The sequence below is a fragment of the Rhipicephalus microplus genome, chromosome X (genome assembly GCF_043290135.1).
Source record: "Rhipicephalus microplus isolate Deutch F79 chromosome X, USDA_Rmic, whole genome shotgun sequence".
Classification (NCBI taxonomy): domain Eukaryota; kingdom Metazoa; phylum Arthropoda; class Arachnida; order Ixodida; family Ixodidae; genus Rhipicephalus; species Rhipicephalus microplus.
This window is the reverse complement of record NC_134710.1, coordinates 498,877,238-498,903,911: the sequence shown is the minus strand read 5'-3', so window position 1 is coordinate 498,903,911 and position 26,674 is coordinate 498,877,238. Positions and strand designations below refer to the sequence as shown.

General features: G+C 44.4%; 1 protein-coding gene across 1 annotated transcript in view; it reads left to right on the top strand.

Moving 5' to 3' along the window:
• The window catches only part of LOC119160763 (uncharacterized), a 107,429-nt gene that overhangs the window by 45,736 nt on the left and 35,019 nt on the right, over positions 1 to 26,674 (top strand). The window contains exon 3 of the mRNA XM_037412991.2: positions 1,587 to 1,676. Within this exon, the coding sequence (XP_037268888.1) occupies positions 1,587 to 1,676 (90 nt within the window). The remainder of the gene's footprint in view (positions 1 to 1,586; positions 1,677 to 26,674) is intronic.

Below are 26,674 nucleotides of genomic sequence, written 5' to 3'. Positions count from 1 at the left end.
TGTTAGTTTCATAGACGTAGCTTGTCGTTCTAATGGCGGTTTTCGAGATTTGCCTCAATGCAACTAATTAGAGCTTTCCACAACGGGGATTCTTCTAGTTGATGAGTTTTTTTTTTTTTTGCAAGTCAGAAGCTGGGCAATTTCTATTCCAATAGAGTCGAAAATATGCCACTCAAAGTAGGTTTTCATAACTTTAATACACCAATACCAATTATTCTGTTTTGCTCTTTTTGGACCGAATCGCTCTTTTGGGCCCCAAACTAGCCAATCGCGAAAGGTCAACAGGGCGGTTGTAAAAGGATGATAAGCTGTACTAGTTAATATATATTCATACTAATGAAAAGCTCTAGAAAAAAAAACTGAAAGAAAAAGCATTTGCTTAGTTTCAACGCTGCGTTGTCACATTCGTTTCCGCAACAAAATTTCTCCTTACCAATTACTGAAAAATATGCAGAGTTCACCAGATCAATTTCCGCATCACGTAACGCACTATACAACACATTCCTTTTTCTTACCGCTGCCGATATTTCCACGTGCACGCGCAAATATGTTTAGCATTTTCTTTTATAAGTACTGAAATCAGTCTTTGGAATACAGTTCCTCATAAAATGGCTTCATCATCTATTCATATTTTTTTTCTAATTCACTGCCCCAATACTTGCTCTGCGATTCCTAGATTGGAAGAAAAAAAAAGCTTAGTTTCCTTTCATGTACTGTGCAGAGTTCAGCGTTTTGTTTTTCTGTTTTGTTTTCCTAATGTTTTCTTTTGCATTGTGCGTAGTTTATTTTCCTTTTACGCAATGTAGAGTGACTCACATCACTTAGAATAACCTATGTATAGAGTAATTTTACACAGGTATAAATAATAGTATTTGTCATAAGGACCCCTTTCACAACTCATGTCGAGTTTTGGTGTCCCAACTGTAAAATTATTATGCACTCTACTCTATTCTTGTCATGAATAATGAACTGATTGAACTTTAACAGAACAACACGACACGAGTGCTTCTGGTGGTGGACCTTCTGTAAAAAATGAAGGACTACATTTCGATTCAATTTACTTTAAAGTTGCAGTCATAAATTGAACTGGAGTTGTTCACTGGTCATCATTTTTAAAATACGATGTTGTAGCTGAGACCTAGCTTAGAAGGCTAAACTCTTAGAATTGACAAAGAAGTTATTCACATAGGAAAGAAGTGTACATTTGAAGGTTCGTTTTCTTTTTTAGACACAATAATAATGAGAAATAACAGGCAATGATGTCAAGAGAAGTATAGGGGATGTTATTAGAAGTAATTGTTCTGTAAAGGTGAAGAAAGAAAAGCGGATGAAGAGATAACGTGCCACCGGCACGATCCTAACCAAAAACTTTTTAGACGCCATAAGGTGCAAGTAAGTGTAGAAATTTGGGCATTTTGGTAGTACATAATCAATTTAAGAACAGCGCTACAGACAATCACTGAAGAAGATAGCATACAAAGTCTGTTATCCCCGTCAGTATAGTTGCCTGTTGCGCTGTTCTTATATTCACTACAAGGCGCAACATGTGAAAGGGACACACAGGCCTTCATTACTAATTTTCGCAGGGTTACGACGAGTGCCAGTTCCTGTGCTATGTGAAGAATCGCCAGACACCGTATCGATACTGCCGACCACCAGGAACCGCCTGCACGAAGGTAGTTCGCGATTGTGCGCGAGTGAACGCTGTATTTTTTGGGCGCACTTCTTTAGCAGTTTGCCGTAGTTTGTACGGCTTAACCAGAAAAACATAATAATGAACCGCACTAGAAGATGAAACGTTGCGCAAACATACAATAACAGAAGGAACACCCATAGCAGACGAGCACAAACTATAAACAGATGTTTATTAGAGAAAACACGAATACTTTACATGTAAAATAAATTAGCACTATCATCGCGTACGCCGGCTCTATCACGACAAAAGGTAACAACTTTTTGTTGCCTCCCTGCGCGCGCAATGTAAACAGCTTCTAGGACCCCCGTCTCCCATCTACCACCAGAGCACCCCAAAACAATTTTCTCGTTAGGAATTACATGGCAGTTGCAGCCCTTTCAGTGGTCTGCCATACTCCCTCGCGCGTTGTTGTTTACTAACCAGTTGTGTTCTCGCAAGCAACGTCCCGTTAGAACTATGCACACTTTGTTTCATGTTTGGCGAACTTCGCAGTTGACATCTTTTTTGCATTGGATGTACTGTGCGGCACGTTGCTTGGTGCTGACATTCCTCGTCTCACTTAGTTTATTGACAGACAAAACTTCGGCGTAAACATGACACTGGAAACAAGATTCACTGTAAGCGCTGCAACTGGCACATACCTAACCAAAGGGTCACTGTCCAAAGACTAATAAACGGCATTAGTCTTTCCAATGCATGAATCGGTAGTGAACTTAACGTCACTAAATTTCGCTAGATATACTTGACAAGCACGATTTGTGAAATACTACAGCACATTATTCTTGAGCATATAAATACCGTGAAAATGTGCAAATTTTGTCACCATGTCAACACGGGTTTCGTAATGGTACCTGCACGCGCCGCCGCGGTGGTCTAGTGGCTAAGGTACTCGGCTGCTTACCCGCAAGTCGCGGGACCAAATCGACACTCCCGGGTAAACTTCAGGCTTGCGCGTCACGTGATGTGACGTCGACAACGTCACATCGCGCCGGTCTACGTTGGCTGGGTGGCGGCGCCAGCTGCGAGCGCTTGCCGCGCGCGTACTCCTCACTTCAGCTAAAGCCTCCTCGATCACCTGGTCTGCATGATTTATCAGGGTAACAAAAAATACCGAATATAATGAATAGCGCCATGCGTATTTATTGATCACCAGCACACGCCGTTCGAATAAACATCACAGTGCACACTGTTCTCGACCGAGAGAGACGACAGCCAGCAAAAAATACTGCACTTGACGCTGAAAAGTTATCGCAACTAAAAGAGGTTGACCCTGCGTATCAAATCAGAGACAAGATTGTTCTTTTGTCAAAACAGGCAGTGTCTGGGTCTCAATTGAACGAAATAAAAAAAAACACATTGAACGGCCAAAACATGCTCAAGCTTTGAAACATGAAAAGCTCCTATGTACATAGCAGGTTAGCGGAAAACATACTATTGCTTTATTACTGTAGTAGCGACACACAAAACCTCACATTGTACATTTAACAAAACTCAAAAAGTCGCAATACCCAAAACACACTTGTGACTAAAGAGATAGGTAGGTCATGATAAATAAGTCAGACAAACAAAACTATATGAACTTCTGCATATCATATGAGACAAAATGCACAAAGAAAAATCACACTGCACAAGAATATAACTGTACAGGGAGTGCCCAAGAAGAGCATACACAGCTTCGAGGTACCAAACATGGATCATTCTACTGCCACAGCAGGCACTGAGATGGTTCGATCAGAAAATGAACACAAGTTGAAATGCCAAGATCACATAAAGAGATATAATAACTATGCACCACCAATTAAAAAAACTAAAACAAAGCTCACTGCACAAGTGACAGAAATATGGCAAGGAATTTAGGTAGCACTTTGGAATAAACTGGCCTCAGTGCAATTTCACTCAAAGAGGAAGAGCAAATCGCCCGGAAAATTAGTTTTCAAGAAATATTTGGGCTTTTCTGTTTTTTTTTGCCTGCTATTCTTTCCCAATGGGTAAACGGTCATTTCTGTGCCCGCAGAGATTGTTCAGCATTATATTTTCGGCACATTTTGCAACCGATGAGATGAGGAGATCATGCGTGTGCCCATTTTCGCACGTATCTATGTCTTCAAGCCTCGGCAAGCAGTGCAGCGTCAATTGCCGAACGACATTTCTTTGGTTTAACCTATGAAGAAACTGGATAGAGTTTCTTTGCGTCGTAAGCTTTCTAAATACAACCTCTGTATACATAACTACTGTAATCACAAGGGCAGAGGGAAGTTTGAGGCCACCTCGATCCAGTTTCGTGACTAAGGAGTGGCTGTCCTCTTCTGTTTCAGCTTCATTAGCAGTAATTACGAAGTCTTCTTGGCAGCTCTTGCACTTAAGAACTTTGATTGCAGCGTGTGTACAGTAGCCACCAACATAACACTAGCATTTGAGCCCTGAGCTGATCGAGGTCAGCATCAAGAACGTCAACACTACAAGAGGTGTCCACATCTGTGACGTTGTGTGCTTCTTCGATGCCTTTAAGGTCCTCACTGCTCATCCTTGGGAGGGCATTCTGGAGACGAATTCTGCCATATGTTTCGCAAAGCTGATGAGCGGATATGTGGTACTGCCCGCCAGCCATCTGTCTGTATTGTCCAAAACGACTCTCAAGGGGGTCCGTTTGGACTTCCCCAAGTAGTACGTACTTGAAGTTAAGCTCACTAACGCAGTACTTCACCAATGCCAAAAGGGATTGAGCTGAGAGGCACAGGGTGCTATGTGTCTCCTTGGTAGCTAACCGAGTATCACGCCCATAAACTTCCCACACGTATACCATGTGATAAAAGCACTGAGAAACCTTGCCTTTGGGTCCTCTGTATGGCCTGCCACGGGCTCTTCATAAACAATGCGGTGATGGTAGCCTTTATTAGGCGTATTCACATTTTCAATGCTCCACCAGCGAAAAATTACTCCGATAAAATCCGACATTTCTGCCACATGTTGAAAATTGACTTCACCACTGCGAGCAGTCAGAGCTTCGGCTACGTGCACATTAAAAACCTGCAGCACCAGTTTCATGTCCTGCCGTTCCAAGTTGCTTAGACTCAGAGCTTTCAATGTGAAGCCATATCCAGACTTTAGGAGTAGACTTGACTCCACTTTATGCAAATCTCTCAAATGCCTAAATGAGGCAGTCATTTTGCAGTCGAGACGAAAATCATTGTTCGAGAGCTCAAAGAGTGGATAAAAAAAAGCAAGTCCCAGCATTTTTTTTGTTGAGGCAGTTATTGCGTATGCATTCACACAAGTGCACAGCATCTTCTAGGTAAAATAATGGTCGAGATGGGTCTGCCGGATGCGGATAAAAAGGGCTCAGTTTTGGCTTTGGCAGAAACATTTTCAGTGCATTTCTGTTTAGTTAGTTGTTGTTACATACAACAGCTATGACCCTGTATCCAATCTCTTCTAGGCACAAGATCACCTTCTTGAGCATGCCATGAAGATCATCACCCTGTAAAGTTTTAACAGGAAGAAGGTGCGCGACCTCCTTGAAAACACTCAGGAGACTTTGTATCATAAATACGTGCACTAACGTGGTCACTTCATTTGAATTGACTGCTGCACCACATATGTTCCCACCCTTGTAGCCTAAGCAAGGCTTGCTATGAATCTCTTCAAGCGTTATCGTCACAGTGTGCTCATGTGGCTGCAGATGTTTGAATTTCTGGGAAACATACTGAAGAAAAGTGGCACCAGAGGAATTAATTTGAGGGCACGTTTGAGCAGATGAGCACACATTGCTAATAGTGCTTGGGTGGGGCAAAGTTAGTACACTTGTTCTCAGAAATTTGTACGTATGCAGTGAGATTGTATGCAAGATGCATGCAAACACCATCACCTGTGCGCTGTACTGAATACGTTCTGTAGAAAGCAGTAGCAGCTGCTCCTTCATGAACTTTACTGCTTGTTGCTTCTTTTCAGTTTGCTACCTTCTACTTTGTCTAGAAGGGAATGTATTGCAAGTAAAAGGTGGTGGCAACTGCAGTGCTCCTCAGAGAGCATGCACAGGTTGTCCAATATTTCCAACAACGAACTCACTTTTTGAAGTGAGTCCGGTGCAACAGCGCTACCTAGGTTCTTGATTGGTGATCCTTAATAGCTGGCAGAAATTTAAAGGTTTTCAAACACTGTCAATGACACATTCAACCAAGGTACACGACAGTCGATAATGTTCAAAAACATCAAGCACTCTTCTTTATGGATCACAGTTCACTTTGGCAACACTGATACCTCTTGCAGGCGAGCCCTTCGTTCTTCGAGGGACGAAAAGCGGTCTCTCGGCTGTTGCGCTTCATATCACGGCAGTGATTTTCTCACAGCACGGCCCAGTTGGGAAGCTTTTTGCCCGCTTTTCTTAGCATCAGGTGTTTCTTTCGAGCTGTAATCTGGCACTTAAAGGTAAGACGGGAAGGCGGGAAATAACGTTGGCACAGATCTAGGGCGCAACCGCCGTACTTGCAGGGCGACTTCGATCACCCTCCCCGTCGTTGTATCCGTCTACGATGTCATCTCGGTGCATGAAGCGTCGAAATGGTTCGCACACACCTGCACAAACGAGCAAACGTTTCATAAACACATGAGAACAAACACTTTAAAATAACTAAATGCGCTCCGATTTGCATGAGCATGTTTACAGCCCGTGAGTAAAAAAAATGAACATAAGCTTAGGAAGCATTTAAAAAAGTACTGCTCGAAAACTAGGTTGAAGAAATATGAAACAACAACATGGAGCCTTTGGCCAACGCGCTTTACGAGAGCTAGCGATAATGGACGGCAGCAGGTGGTTTTGTGTGAACGCAGAGCAGCCGGTCTTCCCTGTTGCGAACAAAACTTTGTGGCCCATTCTCGTAGACTCTTGGCGTCAGTGCTTTGCTAGGCGCGGCAGCTACGGGATTCATATTTCTTATCATACTGCGTGTATAAATAACGAGGAGCTAGGAACAATTAAGAGCATAACAAATGCTTACCGTGGTGCGCGAAGTAGGAACGAAATCTTTCCTAGGAATGACCAGCATCCCCTAATTTGAGAGTGTCAACGTCTTTCGGGAAAGAAAAAACGCGTATCTTCTTTCCCGTCTTGTAGTTTCCGTTGCACCCCGGTACACAGCATCTATTTGGCACTGTTGAAGCATCTAAGCATCACAAGTGGGAAGTGATAAATATACAGCAGCGTGCCACTGAACCATACCGGCCACACTGAACCAACCCACTCTGCACTCACTGCTATTGCAGATTCCCCAAAAGTCGGCCGGCCGGAACTGACATCATATTCCTGGGCGCGGGTCAGAAAAGTTTTGCGGTGGTGTCGATCAAATCCCGGCAGCAGCGGTTGCGTTTTCAATGGAGGCGCAAATGCTGTAGGCCTGTGTGCTCAGATTTGGGTGCACGTTAAAGGAGCACTGACATTAAATTTCAAGATTGATATGTTGCTATCGTTCGATCACTTGGTATGCATTGTCTTCTTGGCCAAATTTTAATTGCCTCCGTCACGTCAAATTTATTTTATTTCGACGTCAAACAGCCTGAAAAATCCATGGAGAAAAAACGAAAAATAGACTGCCCTGTGACATCGACACTAGTGGTACATGTTCAGTGTGATACATTCCACAAATACCATCCTGAGTGACGACACGCCAGTAACGATGACGTCGATGATCTCTGAATGTGTTTGGTGCCGACTCCTAGCCATACTCTTACTAGTGGCTCCCATTACTGTGTTGAAGCGTGCGTGCGATTCATCGTGTCGCATCGACTGATTTGCGTTGTGCTCCACTGCGTGTGAGCATGATCATTCAGAGCTACAATACGTGCCAGAATTTCGGTGAATCGCGGCGTAGTGAGAACTTGCTCGTCGAGGCAAGGAAAAGAGCGGAAAATGCGTAGCGTTTTATGCCTTTCCAAGCCACGAACCTCAACGCAGCCAGTGGGTTGACTTCATAGGCACCGTTGGACAGAAGGACTTGACGCCTGTCGAAGAACAGCTGCCTTTGCTCCTTTCACTTTGCGGCGAGCTGCTGAGGGGTAAATACTGTGTTGGCGAAGCAGTTGGGTTCAACTGGCAGTACAAGGCCTCTTCTCGAGGCCGGGGCTATTCCTACCGTGTGCCCTGCTGCAGCAAAAAGCAGCGATTCACTAGCCAAACGTCCTCGACATGAGGTGCGTAGTTGGTGTTCCTGAGCTCCAATAGTACGACCAGCACTGATAAATACATTTCATTTAACGCGGAGCTTGTCAAGCAAGGGTCATCGTGAATCGCGGAGATACCCAATTCCAGGTCGCTGTCATCAACCCTTGTACGTGCACTCCTAGCAGACGAAACGCCTGTGTGACGTCACCATTTTTGTGAAAGCGGCATAAGCTGTGCAGCGGCCTTGACGTGGTCGCTAGGTAGCACTGCCAGCACTACAATTTGGCGGGCTTTCCACCCATTTTGAGCCGCGTACGATAGCGAATATATTGATCAACAATACAGTTACTCATTCGTCACTCAGATGCGTTTTGGGACATGAATCGCTTTTAGGGAGTTGATAGCTACTCGTTGACGCAAAAATCTTGACATGAGTAAATTTGATGTCAGTGCTTCTATAAAAACCCCATGTCGTTGAAATTTCCGGGGCCCTCCACTACGGCATCTCTCATAATGATATGGGGGTTTTGGGACGCTAAACCTCACACATCAATCAAATGTACCTGCACCGTTTGGCTACTTACCGACTTAGTACATGAATTGACATCGGCCATTAGTAATAAGAAGTTGATCGATCTTATTTTACTTCACTTTTCAAAAGCATGCGACAGGGTTTGACATCAAAATCTAATAAAAAATCCGGGTCACAATAACTGAAAGACCAATCGCAAACTGGATTAAGCATACCAGACCAAGTGGACGCAGTTTGTAAAATATAGTCAAAACTTTGCCGCAAAGGCAAAACAATGAACGCGGTCATCAACGAATTGGAAGGTCACGTGCAGAATGGCGAGCAGATCAATAAAGTAAAAAGTTGGGCGAGTTGGTGCTGGTTCATGATGATAAGGGGCGCGAAAAAAACGACACACAACAGAGAAGAAGTACACAGGACGACGCGCGTCGTCCCGTGTACTTCTTCTCTGTTGTGTGTCGTTTTTTTCGCGCCCCTTATCATCATGAGCAGATCAAAACGTGGCCCGCGTTTTTTACGCACAATGAACGCACGAAACGTACTCACGGGTGCAGATTAACGCGAATAAGCGTCTCAGTTGCTATTAGCTGTGTCTCAAAAGCGCGCCCTTTTTGCAAACGGAGGCTGTGCAACGATTGCAGTGACCTTTGTGCGCCTGGTAACTACAACAGAATCATTCCGACATAACTGAAAGGAAAGCCAAAGCGTACTATTCTCCCCACTGCAAGATAAGGGGGCGCGATCGAGCGTACACCTCCTTATTTTCTACGCAGGCGAAAGTACACATGAGAGATGAGAGCCGCCGCTACTCATTGCGCCATCTTGCTGATAATGCTGAACACACAATATTTCACCCCCGAGATGTCTGCCAACAGCGGCAAGTGGTAGATATGAATAGCTTGCCGTTTGAACGTTCAAGGAGGTACCTATCGGTCACTCAGTGGTTAATGTGGTTTGCGATGCAGAGGTGGGCTCTGTGACTGCACCTCAACGCAGCCATCTAACCCGCTAATCTTTGCGATGCAGACGATCTTCCGTATGATCACCAGCCAGCTACTGCTGACCTCGGTGCGCATCTTAGCTGGTGCGTCACCGGGGTGCGCACTGCCATGCTTCGCAGTGGCGTCAGGATGCTACCACCTGTAGCTCGTCAACAGTCGACCCGAGATGACTGTGCTGCCAGGGGAGCAGTGGCTACCGGAACCCAAAGCATTGTGGACGGCCACATCATCATCGACGTCAACAGCTCCGCTGCATATAAAAGCGCACCCACCACCGGCACCGCCCCGTGGGCTCTGTGACTGCACCTCAACGCAGCCATCTAACCCGCTAATCTTTGTGATGCAGACGATCTTCCATATGATCACCAGCCAGCTACTGCTGACCTCGGTGCGCATCTTAGCTGGTGCGTCACCGGGGTGCGCACTGCCATGCTTCGCAGTGGCGTCAGGATGCTACCACCTGTAGCTCGTCAACAGTCGACCCGAGATGACTGTGCTGCCAGGGGAGCAGTGGCTACCGGAACCCAAAGCATTGTGGACGGCCACATCATCATCGACGTCAACAGCTCCGCTGCATATAAAAGCGCACCCACCACCGGCACCGCCCCGTGGGCTCTGTGACTGCACCTCAACGCAGCCATCTAACCCGCTAATCTTTGCAATGCAGGTTAATAAATCCTACGCGCTGTTTGCAAAAAATCTAGCAATTACGTCTTGGTGCAGTTGCTAAGCCCACGGTGCTTGATTGATTTGTGGGGTTTAACGTCCCAATAGAGCCCACGGTGCTGTCTCGCCATTGCCGCCGAATGTGTTTCCATTATTCATTCCTTGTTGATGTTGTCAGGAGATGTGGAAACTAACCCCGGCCCTGGTGGAAACGTTGCCGTGTTGACAGAACTTCAGAAAATAGCCGCAGGCCAATCGAAAGTAATTACCGAAGTACAGAGCCTAAAATCTTAGCTCAACACTACTGATAGAACATTAATGGATTTATGCAAACAGGTGACCGACCTAGAAGCACACTACCAGGCCCTCATTTCTATCCGAAACGACATCTAAAAGATGCGGGCAGACACAAGCAGCATGTCTCGCAAGATCTAGGAGTTCGAAGACCGCCTAGACGACGCGGAAAATCGATCACCCCGAAATAACCTCACTTTTTATGGCATCTCCGACCCTACTGACAGTGAAACATGGAACGATTCCGAAAAAATAATGATTGATTTCTTTCATAATAATCTAGGAATAACCGTAGGACCTCATGACTTCAAAAGAGCTCATCGCCTTGGTCGTCATTCACTCGGTAGAAATCGTCCCATAATCGTAAAACTCGCATGTTACAAAACAAAGGACTCGATCCTATCAAAGGGCTGGAAATTAAGAAATACTAACTTTAGCATTGGAGAGGACTTTTCGTTCTCCGTGCGACACGCGCGAAAACAATTAATAGCATTTGCCAAGGCTAAATCTGCTAAGTTCTCCTTGTGGTATAAAACCCTGCACATCGGTCCGAACCATTACATTTTTAATAAATTGTCTAGCACAGTTAAAGAAATCGCAAAGCAATCGTTCCATCCCCACGTACCTACAAACCGACATTGTCCGGCCCTTGCCAAACCACTCTTTTTCCGTGATATTTACTAACATCTGCAGTTTCCTTGCAAAGCGCGAACTCTTATCGAACATTTTTTTGTCATCCGGAAGCAATATACTGGTACTAACTGAAACTTGGCTCCACGATAACGTTTCGTAAAAAAAAAACTTGTTGTATGGCTACTTGGTAGAGCATTGCGAAAAGATAATTCGAGCACAAAAACTTCTGTGTGTGTGTTTGATGCATGGGTGTGTGCGTGTTGAGTGATCGTGTCAAGTTTTCGCGCTCGAATTAACTTTTTGCGATAACGTTTCGGACGCTGAAATTCTGACTGACTTACCTGAATTCTGGGTGTATCGTAGCGACTGAAAGTGTACTCGAGGGGGTGGTGTTCTGGTCGCAATTCACCAAGGTATATTATGTTCCGTTGTACACGTCACACCCGACATTGAATCATTATGGCTCATTTGTCACGCTCCTCCTCTAACAGTACTTCTTGGCGTTTGATATAGGCCACCGCATACTAATCCAGACTTCTGTAGGCACCTAAACAAAAGCCTAAGGCAACTTGTTGCCACTTTCCCCAATGCTCGCATCCTTCTCTTCAGTGACTTCAATTACCCGAACATCTAATGGCATAACCTAGGCATTTTCTCATTATTATGTCATGCAGAGGCTATAAACATCATTGACGTATGTTTAAATTTTAACCTGAGTCAGTTAGTTTCAGAACCAACACGCGTTACGCAAGAAACGGCTAACATCCTAGACCTAATACTAACTAACAGTCCTGGGAACCTTTCATCTATCAGTTATCTCCCAAAAATCAGCGACCATAAAATCATACATGCCCTATTCTCATTCAGTTCCGCTCTAAAGTACACATCCGCCAAAACAATATGCCTTTACGACCGGGGAACTACGATGCAATAACTGAAGACCTTAACACTTTTTTTTTCTGAGTACAAATCAAAGTTTCCTACTCGCACAGTACATAAAAACTGGTCAATACTCACAAATATTTTAAGTGTGCTCACTAATATGTTCATTCCTAGGGTTACCTTTCATACTAATCACAATGAGCCATGGTTTTCTGCACGTTTAAAACGGCTGGAAAATAAAAAGAAACGGCTGTTCCATTCGGCCAAATGCCGTGACACCCGGAGTGACTGGGATAAATACTTCCAAGTTGAAAAATCATATCTAGTGAAGATCCGGAATGCCAAGCATACATTTTACCACGATGACTTACCAAAGCGACTAACCAGCAACCCCAGGAAATTTTAGCAACTTTTAAATCCAAAGCAGACTCACGACATCACACTGACTAACGACGCACACGAACCAGTGACAGACTATGAATGTGGGGAAATATTTAACACCGCATTTGCATCTGTCTTTACTCAAGAACTTGACGCACCTTCACAGTCACCATCAGTTAACATCGAAGCATTCATGCCAACTATCTCGTTTTTCGAAGAAGGCATTGCGTTCGTAATCGATAACATGATGCTTTCTTCATCAGCCAGTATAGACTCAATTAATTCTAAGCAACTGAAGAACAGTAAATCAATTTGTGCCGCCTATTTATCTTTGATTTTTTTTTCACAGTCACTCGCCTCAGGAATTATTCCAGATGACTGGAAAACGGGGAAGGTCGTTCCAGTGTACAAATCAGGTTACAGAGACTCACTCTTGAACTACAGCCCCATTTCATTAACTATTGTACCCTGTAAAATCATGGAACACGTTATTTACTCTCAAATCGCAAGTTTCTTGGACTCGTGTTTTTTTTTCGTTGATCACAACATGGATTTCGTAAAGGTCTCTCTTGCGAAACACAATTAGCGCTCTTTCTTCACGACTTGCACACTTACCTAGACCGTAACATGCAGACTGATGTAATTTTTGTAGACTATGCGAAAGCTTTCGATAAAGTTCCTCACCGCCGCCTTTTGCTAAAACTTTCACACCTGCACCTAGACCCTAACATTCTTTGTTGGATTGAACAGTTTCTCACTGACCGTTCACAGTCAGTCTTTGTTGATGGTCACCTATCCAACTCTCTCCCAGTCACATCAGGCGTTCCCCAAGGACCTGTTCTTGGTTCCCTTCTATTCCTAATATATATTAACGACTTGCCTGATCATGTATCCTGCAGCATTCGCATGTTCGCGGACGACTGTGCCATTTATCACACTATCAGTAACCAGCATGATCACCTGTATCTCTAAACCAATCTTAACAACGTGCTTAATTGGTGTAACACATGGTTAATGACCCTTAATCCTTCTAAATGGAAACTTGTGTCTTTTTTCCGTCGCCACAGCTCATATCGCGTCCAGTATTCTATCGTTAACACCGCAATTGAATCAGTACCATCTTATAAACATCTTGGAAAAACCTTGCCTTATGATTTATCATGGCGTAATCACATCGCGAATGTAGTTTCAGCATCAATTAAAGCACTTGGTTTTCTCAAACGCCATCTCCGCCTAGCCCCCCTACATGTAATGTTACTTGCATAGAAATCTTTAATCAGACCGAAATTAGAATATGCATCTGCCATATGGAGCCCACATCAAGCGTATTTAATCAAAGCATTAGAAGTGGTACAAAACCGTGCTGCCAGATTCATTCACTCATCTGACTCATACAATATCAGTATTTCATTTTTGAAAACGAAATCTGGACTTCCACCCCTTTCTTTGCACCGCTGCACTGCAACTCTCGTGCTTTATTACAAAGTATTTCATTCTTCCTTCAATCAGCCACATTATATAGCAGCCGCAGCACACATATCTCATCGAACCAGTCATCTATTTCAGGTATCCCGCACATCATCGAGCATCACTGCTCTTTCTGCCTCGTTCTTTTTTCGAGCAGCCACGGACTGGAACGGCCTCCCCCGGGACATCATCAACATCGCCTCATCATCTGCCTTTCAAGACCATATTATTAATAATCTTCAATGCTAAAAACTATAACTGCTTATTGTTGACCTAAATAAAACCCCACTCTTTATGTAATGCCCCTCCTAGAAAGGGGGGTCTTTAAAAACTGAACTGAACTGAATGTCTCGCATTCACGGCGCGGAAGTCCCACGTTAAATTACGCGCACTGCAGGCTTTTTACTGGGCTTTTTTTCCCTTTCTTCCGTTTTCATATAAATAGATACGTATACATATACAGTGCATGTCATCGACGCCGACGTCTACGTTGATGCCGGCGGGATATCTAACCGAGAGTGTCCATATATTGCATCACAATAAAAAATGACGGCATCTTCCCAAATTGAATCCTGATGGGATACGAAGCAGCAGCGTTACACACGGCAATTCGGTGGGTGATTCGGTGGAGGGCGTGCGACGCGTTCGAGACTTTGGCGACGACGTCTAGGATTCGCCGGCGTTTGCCTTTCGCTGTCAAAGCTTGCGCTCGACTTAATTGGCTCGCGTCTCGTCGGCGTTACCCGCGGGCTGTTTCCATTCTCGAACGCGATCAGCGTGCTTGACTCGCACTCCGTCGGCGTCGTTAGTCGTTCACTGCCGACACTTGCACTTGGCTTACCTGGCTCGCGCCTCAACGGTGTTGCAGCCGCAACGAAGCCATGCGTGAACGCGATCGGCTCTGACCCTCGCAACGCAGGTGACAGCCCGGTCAGGCCAATTCGCTTCAGAGCATGTTTTGATGGGTGAAGGAGTTTAGCTTTCTGGCGTCGTCTTGATTCCAGATGAATGAGCCGAATGTTCACTCGATGTGCGCTCGAACGTTGCTCGAACGTTGCGAGTGGTGGAGAGTGTGAAGCAAGAGATAGGTGACGGGCGCAAAGCACGCGGCAGGCGAAGGAGAGAGCGACGTTACCGTGCACTGCGAGGAAAGCCATGACCTACTTGGCACCACTCTGGCACCTTCGGCGAGGGGAGCGCGGTGAGGCACAATGGAACAGAGACATCGGCGGACAGCGTTACACAAGCTAATCAAAGAGTTGTTCACATCTATAAATCAGCTAATATCGGAAATAACGGGAGTTACGTCTGATGTACCACAGGGCATCATCTTAGCTGCCATTCTATTCTTCATTTTAATTAACGATTTGCCCTATTCCATCGAAACTAACATCAAGCTTTTCGCCGTTGATTTCATCACTAAAAAAAAACTAACGCTCCTTCAGATCATAATGTCGTAAGCAATGCCCTAGTATGAGTGTCTGATATTGGTGCACAGAATGACAGATGATCCTAACTGGTAAAATGCCGCCTTGTTTAGATTATCACGTAAAAAAAAACAGGTCATACCTTGCCGGTGTTATTGATGACACGCAGCTAACTTCGCTCAAACAGCATAAGTATCTTGGACTAGTGATTACTAATGAGCTTTGGTGGGAGGCGCATAACTACGCTACATCTTCAGCCTCAAAAAGGTTACTTTTCCTTAAAAGTTGACAATGGTCCACAGCACCTCAAACAAAACTCTACAAGACCTTAATTTGTCCATTACCAAAATATGCTAACTAGGTCTGGTTCCCGGCCACAAATACACTAATTAAAGAGCCAGTGAACTAATCATAAAACTTCGGCTATTAAAAGCACCAAACTACACTGAACTTGCACGCCTAAACAAGCTCTTACAAATTATTTATACGCAGCTTAACATCGACAGCTCTAGACCCATACCTTTTTTCAGACACCAGATACTCATGCCGAAAACATCCAATGATATCACAGGAATACCTTTTCAATACCATCTGCTTGAAGTATTTCCCCTAGTCAATTAGAGAATAGAATAGATTGCCCCTGTGTATATCAACAGCAAGAACTTCAACTCATTTTCATCTTATTTGATAACTAGAATAATGACACCCATAGTTGAGTTGGTGTTTATTTCTGCTTTTTTTCACTTGTATATCTCTTGAAAGCTTTTCTGATTATGTCAATTTGTCACTGCAATATTTACACGAGTTTCGTGTTTATGAGTGATATTTTTCTGCATGTCATCCAAGGCATCCGCTGTGTACCATTTGCGTTATAAATGTTTTCTGCCACGTGGCTTATGGTCCCTACTCTCCATGCAATAATATGGACTATGTGTAGCCATGCATTCTCTCTTTTTTCAATTTATAGCTGAACATATCAGACAAATATGTGTCTGGCTGGGAAAACATTCATGCCAATAAAATAGGTACTCCAGCAACTTTCAGCAAAAAGTTTCTCATGTTAAAATAAAAATTAAAAATTGACCCGACGTTTTGGGACTGATTCGGTTCCTTTTTCAGGAATGACAGTTAGGCTGGCTGCGAAGCTATTGTGACTTTTCTTGGTGGTGTCCCCCTGTCCATTTTCGTTCTTCCCGCCGTTGGTGTTGCTGTACTGTTTTTGCTACTGGTTCCCTATACCGTGCACGTGTACACTAGGTAAGGCCCAGTTCAGCTGTTCATGTTGCCAGGGGTAGTATGGATATGCCAGGACTCTAATACCCGCCTTTTTGTGCAGCTACTTTCCGTGTCGATGACCCGAGTGGCGTCGAAGTTGATGCGATAGACCGTCTTCTTTCTCTGTTCTGTGGGAGCGTTTTTCTGCAGCACTGAAGCTACGCACGTTGTTTTGATGTTTTCGCGTAGTTTCCGGAAAATTTTTTGTCTCAGCGATGTGACAGGTGTGAAAATCAGTGCATGGAACCTCCTAGATTACACCCATGAGATCTTTGTTATGCCAGCCGGTGTTCCGGTCGCGGCGAAAGTCGCCCGATTTTCTATGTGGGTTTGCACCCCACCCTCCTTTTCTAGCACCATGGCTAGTTGCTCACTGATTCCCGGAACGTATGAAAGTGGAACCGGGGGGTTTTAACTGTGCTCGTACTCACAGCGCACCGACGGCCGCAGTTTCCTTCCGGCTGCCTAGTATCGATGCTCGCCTTTGCGAAGAAAGACGGTGCCATTTTCTGTGTGATGCGGCGCGCGGTGCGACGATGTGGCAGCCGGAGTGGTGACGCTTCGTGACGTTTCATGACGTATCACTGCATCACATGGCCACGTAGCCGGTGCGGTGAGCATCATCAATCTGGCCAGATATTTTCGCCGCCGCATCGCACCGCCGCATGGCCACAGCCAATCACAACACGAGCGGACGAATGGCGTCCCGCCGCCGGTGGCGCCATCTTTTTCTCGCCACTCCCATCAGCCGTGGCCCAGGCCAATTAAGGCGAGTCGATGGGGTGGCGCAAGTCTCAATTTGTTGACATCATTGCTTGAGGCGGCATGACAAACGTCAAGTACATTTTCCTTGTGACGCGAAATTATTCCAGATTGGATAAAGTGACATTTAAAGAGTGCCATTTGTGCAAGACAATGATAGCGAGATCGTGAGCAGCGATACAAGGTCATTTCACAGGTAAATACGGCTACACCAACATCTGTGCTCCGGCTCATTCCGCTTCCACCTTTGCTCTTCACATCGATGACATCGAAAAAGTAATGGCGTATGCTAACGCATTGCATGCGAGTGCAAAGCTTAATAGTGTTGTAAAAATAGTCACAACTTTGCCGCAAAGGCAAAGTAATGAACGCGATAGCAAGAAGTTGAAAAGTCACGCGCCGAATGGCAAGCAGATCAAAACGTGCCCCGGGTTCCTGACGCACAAATGACGCACGAAACGTACTCACAAGTAAGGATGAACGCGAATAAGCGTCTCAGTTGTAACTTCGCTGTGTCTAAAACGCGTGCCCATTTCGCAAATGGAGGTTGTGCAATGATTGCAGAGACCTTCGTGTGCCCCGTAGCTACAACAGAATCGTTCGAATGCAAGCCAAACACAAGCCAAGACGTATGATCATCCCACCGGGAGATAAGGGCGTGCGAAGGATCATCCGCTATCCTCCTCTCCATTGGTTAAAGTACGCGTGAGAGATTAGAGCCGCCACACGCTCATTGTGCTATCTTGCTGATAATGGTAAAAACAGGATAGCTCGTCCCCCCCCCCCTTCAAGATGCCCGCCAACAGCGGTAAATTGTAGATATAAATAGCTTGATGTTTAAGCACTGAATGAGGTACCTAGTACCTCTCGGTAGCTCAGTGGCCAACGCGTCGCATTTACGACGAGGAGGTTCCATGTTCGATTCCGCACCGGAGTCTTTCTGTGACGTCGATTCCCTCGTCGACGCCAGCGGCGAAATTTAGCTGCGAGTGTCCATATAATTGCTATCGCAATAAAACAAGCGCTCGATGGCGAGCTCGCGTGTGAAGCCGTAGGCCAGAGCTGGCGCCCGCCATGCTAGGGATACCTGTCGGAGTCGCGAATAGTCAGCTGTTACCGCTGTTGCGATGTGCTTGTCGTTCACTAAGGCAATTTTATTCATTATTTTTTGTGAAACGAAGCGGGGCTGTGCAATGTTGTTTGTTTTCTTCTTCATCGTGAGGATGAAAAGTCGTGCGACCGCGCATGCTCAGGCGCCGCATGGGAGTGGAGCCTGCCGCTGATAGTTCCTTCGTCCCCGTGTGTCCCTAAACGTCGCTTGCGGCACGCCGCAGCATGCGACACCACACGCCGCATCGCACGGAACATCACACGTCTGTCTCGCGCTTTTTTACAGCGGTTACCACATCGGGTGAAAGATACACTTGGACTGACTTTATTTACTGCAGCAGGCATGGCTTTCTGTGAAACAAAATTTATGCGACGCTTGTTTCGCCTCGTGGTCGACGACGTAGCGAAGCCTTTTTGTGGTCGTTTTGTAGTCATGGCCGGTCACTTTCGTGTAAGCAACCATGCACATTCGATTTGCACCAGCTTGCATTATGCTTCTGCTTTCAGTGTTCGTATTTCTTTGCGATTCCGCGCAGAAGTAGCCGGCCATTCTAGCCCGCCATAGACATTGGAGGCCAAACAGCATTATAAGATTAAAAGGCAGTCCATCCTCTTTTTCTACTGTTATAAACGTGATACCCAATGAATGTAAGGGAAGTTCCTTTTTTAGAGTTCTCTGCAGAACATCCCAGAAGTAGACCCCTTTCCAACAATGCAAGAAAACGTGATGTATTCTACGGCTTTCAGCAGATCAAACATTTCAAACCCCATGACACATAAAATGATCGATTTTCTGAAAAAGTCTGCACTGGTAATATTCCATAATGTAACTTAATGAAAAAGCTGCTTGCACTTGGCTGAATGGGCATTTTCTTAATACGCTTGGGAACGTAATTTTCCTCCCTCCCCCACTATTTATTAACCCCTACATGGGAACCAGAAAAAATATATCGCAAATGTCTTTATGCAGTTTCTTTCGCCTTACCGAAAAAAGGTAATCATTGGCAAACCTAACTGACAAGAAGCGGACGCCGTCCGCAACTTCCTTAAAGAAACGTCGCGTGGCTCCGGGCATGGTTGCGGTGCTGGCCACAAAGTTAGGCAAAACACGACAAACGCTTAATTGGCATAACGTTCTCAAGAAGGGATGCCAAACATCTCGAAAGGAAATAGAACGACTGAATAGTTGTCGCACAAACAGATGCGACAGGCTTAGTCTCCCCCCCCCCCCGCCCCTGTTTTACTCTTCGGAACAGATTCGTCCTACTCCATCTTCCCTAAGTGAACCACCATACAAACCCAGCAAATATCCTTTGTCGCTTTTGCACCATTAACTACACAATACCTGCATCACATACTATAATTTGCTCATTAAAAGTATGTTGCATACAGTGGCCCAAGCAAACATTAGGAGACAGTTGCCGTTCCCCTGCACTGTCCTTTCGCGCGTTTCGTTTATTTGTTCAATCCAGCAGTCATTGGTGTCTTTGTAGTGCTAGAAAGGCATGCCGAGGTATTTTACTGGAGTTTAAACCATTGAACGTTAGCATAGGTATCTGGAGTTGTTGTCCAATCTACGTGCCACAGCCCCAGACCCTTTCTTCAAATCACCCGACTTCCTGTTATTTCTCCAAAATTTGTAACAATGGCAACTGTCTATTGTACACTTTCTTTGGTGGTACAACCCACTGCTACATCATCAGCACATGTGAAAACTTTTACCTCGTCGTCCAGCAGTCTGAAATTACGGATTGTCTCGTTTTCTATTACGGCCAAGCAGAAGCTCTCTACGAACAATGCGATTAAGAGTGGACTTGCCGGACATCCCTGGCGTACAAAACGTTCTAGCCTAATGGGACACTCCGGGATCTTGTTAATAATTAGTCGCTTAGTACAGTTCTTATACACCAAAACTATGCCCTCTGTAATGACCGATTCAACAATGACATGTTCAAGTATGGAGAATAGCACATCATACGGGACGCAGTCAAAAGCCTTCTCTAATCAAGCTGGAGGATCACAACATGGGAATGAAGAACATCGCAACTCTCAAGGACACAATGCGTTGTGTATGTTCATGAATATTGAGCGCCCCTTCATGCCCCACTTTTGGTGGCCCCAACTATTTCAGTGATTACAGACTGCCACCTACCTGCCAATACTTTCCTGAGTAACTTTTAGTCAGTGTTGGTTAACGAAATAGGCCAATATGACGAAACTAGTTTTATTTTTCCTTTTCATCTGTATTTGGTATAAAATAGTGTGCGTCTCAACAAATGTAGATGGTAGAGCTTTGATTGTGTAGGCTTCCTTGAAGACAGCTTGTAACACTGGTGAAACTTCTGTTTTAAAAGCTTTATACCATAATGTACCGGGACCATCAGGCCCAGTTGACTTCCCAACGGCGAGATTATCTACTGCTTTTTCAATTTCAGAAACGGTTTTATGCCTCTCTAAAGCCTCTTCTGTTTTGAAAGATAATTGTGGCATCCGGCTCAGAAAAGTCTCCTTGAACTTTGTAACGTCGAATAACGCTGTTGCGAAGACACTCTTGTAATACCGAAAGCAAGCATCTGCGATAGCGCTGTTAGTATTTAGCAGAATGTCATTTTCCTCTATTACGTCGATGTGATTACGACGCACTCGCTATTTCTCGATTTCAAGCGCATGCTCGGTAGTAGCCTCTCCCATAGCCCACGCCTCAGCTCTTGCACAAAGAAGAGCTCCTCTCTAGCGTTCCTGCTCAAATAGCTCAATTGGTCGTTTGATCATTCAAATATCCTTCTTATATACACCGGTCTCCGTACTTTCTCGTACTATCAATTTCTTAAGCGTTCTTTTGAGTTCATTTTCTTTCATTATTTCTTTCTGTATTGAAGCAATAAATCTCGATATGGCTTTCATTTTAACGCTCTGCGTCAAAAGTTCCCCTTCCTCACCAATATTGCATGCACCGATCACTTTGACGTTCCTAATTCCCTCAATCAAAAAGTTATCGAAATTGGAATCCCGAAGTAGTTAGGCGTTAAACTTTCATACATCCTAACTAACTTTGTTCTCATTTTGTTTAAGTCCCATATTTAGTTGCGTTGTACAAGGCAATTATCAGCGAAAGAAACAGGTAAGACTGTGTAACTATTTCATATTTCACATAAAAAACAGCGCCAATAACGAGGGGCAAGAGAAAGAAGGAGACAGACAGCGGCACTTACAAGATTTATTTGCTAGAACCACACAATATATACTTGGGTAGTATCTGACAAAAAAATAAAAATACAAAACAAAGAAAACAGAACCCACTTAACAACCACGTAATCATCGCCACAACGCACCATGAACAACACGTGTGCTAACATTCCGAAGAAAATCTATTTCTTTTTGCGATAGCGCAATCGAAGGCCTGCTGACACATGCACTGCCCAGCCTTTCTATCTCTGCAGTCTCATAAATTGCATGTGTCATGTGTCAGCAGTGCATGTGTCAGCAGGCCTTCGATTGCGCTATCGCAAAAAGAAATAGATTTTCTTCGGAACGTTAGCACACGTGTTGTTCATGGTGCGTTGTGGCGATGATTACGTGGTTGTTAGGTGGATTCTGTTTTCTTTGTTTTGTATTTTTCTCTTTTTTGTCAGATACTGCCCAAGTATAGATTGTGCGGTTCTAGCAAATAAATCTTGTTGTAAGTCAGTGCCGCTGTCTGTTTCCTTCATTCTATCGTCCCTTGTTATTGGCACTGTTTTTTATGTGAATTATGTCGTACCAACTCGCCCAAGCAACCACGTTAGCTATTTCATATTGTTAGCGCCTCCCCTGCCATGTATATCCTATGAAGACGTGCTTCACTGGTTTTTGGAAAATGCGTAAAACGAACTTCGCGACCTGCCTCGAGGTACTCCGCTACATAATCCAGGTCGAATTCATTCAGCAAGACATAGCGCACTTCAACACCTCTACCTCGCACATGGCGGTTAATAATTCTGTTCTTCACGTTTAATACACGCACGAAATTTCCCAATAAAACAACCTTCTTTGGTGTGCGTAAATTTTGGTTTATTAACGAAAAGAATTTCGTTTCTCGGTCCGCCTACACTTCTGGCACCTAGACACGAATGACATGACATTGGATTTCACTCACATTTAAATGACAAATCACTATTTATTTATTTATTTATTTATTCAGTTACCCTCAAGGCCCGAGGGCATTACAGAGGGGAGTGGGTACATACATACATGTACAGCATACAAAGCAAAATACAACAACTGAAAAATTGCAATCACCACTTGCTACAGGGTTGAACTGAGGCTACGTACAAATAAAATTAGTGACGGCAGTTTTAAATAAAGCGGCATCTTTTATACCAACAATATCACAAGGAAGATGATTCCAACATACAGATGTTTTTGGCACAAATGAATCATGAAAACACTTGGTGTGCGCTAAAGGAAGTCCTACTTTATGGCGATGATCATGCGAGTGGAAACGTAAGTTGGTTGGGCCAATAATCTGCTTCTGAGTAACGGATTGGTGAAGTAAATTTTATGGAATATACACAGCCGAGACACTTTCCTGCGAAGAGACAGTAGGGGTAATGCTAGTGTAGTTTTCATTGATGTGACGCTCGAGGTGCGATGGTAATTTGAAAGGATGAAGCGCGCTGCCCGATTCTGCACTTGTTCTAATTCATAGATAAGCGAGTCATGACCAGGGTCCCAAACAGATGCTGCATATTCTAATCTGCTACGTACCAATACTTTGTAGAATAAGAGTTTCAAGGAAACGGGTGCCTGATTAAAATTTCTTCGAAGGTAACCCAACGTGCTATTAGCTTTACCTGCAATATACTCAATGTGCGTCTTCCAAGACAATGTAGAAGTTATGTGGATACCCAGATACTTATAAGAATTTACTACTTCGAGAAGAACATTATTATTATGATATGACCTGATACTAGTGCTGTGTCGGTTAACATGCATGTACTTGCATTTGTTAACGTTTAACGCCATGCCCCAAGTCTCACACCATTCCTGAACCCGATCCATATCAGCCTGCAATTCTAGAACGTCTGAATGACCCTTAATTGCCCGATAAATTACGCAGTCATCTGCGAAAAGACTCACTGAAGAAGTAATGTTTAGAGGCAAATCATTTATATAGACCAGAAAGAGCAATGGTCCTAACACAGAGCCCTGTGGGACCCCAGAGCCAACCGGGACCCTGGGCGAATCAAAGTTATTAACAGTTACAAATTGGGAACGGTTACTGAGAAAAGCAATCACCCACGCGAGGACGTTATCATCTATATTGAGGCTCCGTAATTTTAAAATGAGTAAATCATGAGGTACTCTGTCAAACGCTTTTGAGAAATCTAAAAAGATACAGTCAATGGGTGTGCCGTTGTCGAGAATAGAATGCAAATCATGTATAAAACATATTAGTTGCGTTTCACAGGAAAAGTTTTTACGAAATCCATGCTGCGAATCAGTAAAGAAAGAATTGCCCTCTAAAAATTTTACAAGCTGCGAATAAATTACGTGTTCCATAATTTTGCATGGTATCGAAGTGATTGATACTGGTCTGTAATTTTCCGGACAAAGTTTATCACCTGACTTAAAGAATGGAATAATTCTTCCCACACTCCAATCATCCGGAAGACAGCTCACTTCCAGAGATTGCTCAAATATTTTTGTTAAGATTATGGCGCTGTAGACTTTAGTGTTGATTAAAAACTTGGAAGTAATGTTGTCGATTCCGGCGGAAGACGAGATTTTAAGATTTTCTATTATTTTTTGTACACCTGCTGTGTCGAAACGAATTGCTTCCATCGGGAGATAACCACTAGCTTGACAAACAGGGTTTGAACCTTTGTTGAGGAGACCTGACACTGCCGCCGCGAAGGTGTCACAGAGAATAACAGCGCAGTCATCTTTGTGGATTACCTCGTCCGAAGTTTTAAGTGTTATTTCGCGAGTATCTTTTTTATTCACCACCCTCCAAAATTGTCTCGGGTTGTTAGCTAACATATTGGGGAGTGTGTTATTAAAGTAGGTTTCCTTTGCTGCTTTTGTGGCCCTCCTATATTCCCCATTAGCAACGTCGTAAGAATCCCATCTGGCCTGCGAGTTAGAAACTTTAGCGGACCGAAACAGCCTTTTTTTCTTATTAGCCAACCTTTTCAAAGATAGGCTATACCAGAGAGCATGCTTGTTGGTGGTGACTAGCCGCAGGGGAACAAACGTTTCAGTCAGGTATGCTACTTTTTCTTTGAACAAAATCCAGTTCGAATTAACGGAACGAGCCTCGAATTCATCAAGATAGCTGTCCAGAAATAAACAAAGTTCTCTATTGATGGCATCAAAATCGGCAGCAGCGTAATCTCTAATGCGCTTAGTATAATTTTCATGGTGAGGAATGCAAACATCCATAGTGAAATGGAGCAAAGAATGATCACTTAATTGAGGCAAACAAAGTGGAGACATGAACAGGTCAGACACGTTGGTTAACACGAGATCTAAAACACTCGAAGTAGTAGGTGTAATGCGGGTTGGTTGGGTGACAATTTGCGTAAAGTTGAAATCAGAACAAAAGCTCAAAAAATTATAACTGTCAGTAGAGAACGGACTTAACTGAGGTACATCACTGGACCAAAATATATTTGGGTAGTTAAAGTCTCCGGCTAAAAGGACTGGTACATTAGGAAAACGTTCCATAACTAAGTTAACCACATCATGAAGGCTATTAACAAAGCTCGGATCGCAGGACGGTGGACGGTAGCAGATACCCAAGATAATCTTTTTATAACATGTGCAAATTTCAACAAATATGATCTCTAAATTGGTTACAACAGGCACAAAAGACGAAGAAATATGATCCGCTACAGCAACGAGTACACCACCGCCGCATCTATCACCTCTATCACGACGATACACACTGAAACGCTTTGTAGAATCAAACAATTCACTGCTGTTAATTTTAGAAGTAAGCCACGTTTCAGTTAGCAATACAACGTCAGCGTCACATGAGTCGACCGCCGCATTTAGTTCATCGCGTTTCGATAAGACACTCCTGATGTTCGTGAAAAGAAAAGAAAGCGAATTATTTGGGCACCGCCCCCCACCCCTCGCGTGTCGCTACTGCGGCGAGTTTGCAGCTGATAACGGTGCTCTGGATACTGAGGGTTCGCCTGAAAGCTGCCGATTAACGAATTCCCCAGAGGCGCCGCCAAGTTCGTACACACTGTCGTCAGAAAAATTGTAACTGTAACGTTTATCACCTATGTGCAACCTATTGTACCGAAGCTTGAAAGAAACGTCCCGTTGTTTGGCAAATTCTACAAGCTTCTTTCGCGCCTGCCGTGTTTGAAGGGAATAATCCTCACTTACAGTGATGCCATTCTCTTTGAATTTTCCGCTGAGCGATAGTAATTCCTGCTTTAACTTAAAAGATGCAAACTTAGCAATAACTGGTCTATTTTGGTTGGGCCTGTACGTTCCTAGCCTGTGTACTCGCTCAAGAGCTTCGCTCGGCACTGGTGACTTAAAAACGGTACTGATCTCTTTAACCAGTTTTTCTTCAGTTTGGTTCCATTTCTCCTGCGGACAGTCTGTCAAACCGTAAAACAAGAGGTTACTGCGTCTCATTCTATCCTCAAGCTGAGAATGTTCATCGTGTAACCTAGCGTTTTCTCTGCTCAGATGGTCGGTTAGCTGCCTTAGCTGCAAAAGTTCATCCCCGACCTCGGCGTTGTCACACGCTTTTGCTTCAACAGCGGCGAGCCTACGGTCGATGTCGTTAACTTTGCGCTCGATTGCTTCCTGGTTGTTTTTAATTTCATTCACGCTAGATATTAACTTCACTTGGTCCTGTTCCATTTTTTCGGTTCAAGAGTTCACGCTCTGCAGAAGAGCAAACATGTCACTAAATTTTGGCTCATGAGCCCTGTTCGATACATCAGACTCAGGAACCTTTTTATTGGGCCCTGGGTTTTCTTCAACGTCGCCAGATAGCAAAACAAGCATAGATATAACATCTACACATTCACTTAACAGAGACAACAAGACTCCCGGGCGTGGGAACAGCATCAAGCACACATTGTTGGACTTCTTTGCATATAAAGGAGTATTGTTACTAACCTGTGTGAACAAGCGAGCAAAGTTACGGTGCCGCATTTCTGCGCTGTTCCCACGCCCACTGGAGAGGCCAGGTTCGTGCCATCCGTTTTTATCCTGGGCTTGCGATGACGTCACGACCGATAAAGTGGCCGCCTGGCTCGGGAAGATGTTGCAGGGGTGTTCCCGGCCAAATCCTGGACTGGCCGAAAACTGGTCGCTATCAGGCAGAATCACTGTCAGTGGCTCATGCCCAGAAGTCGGTGATAGCCACGAGCAGAAATGAAG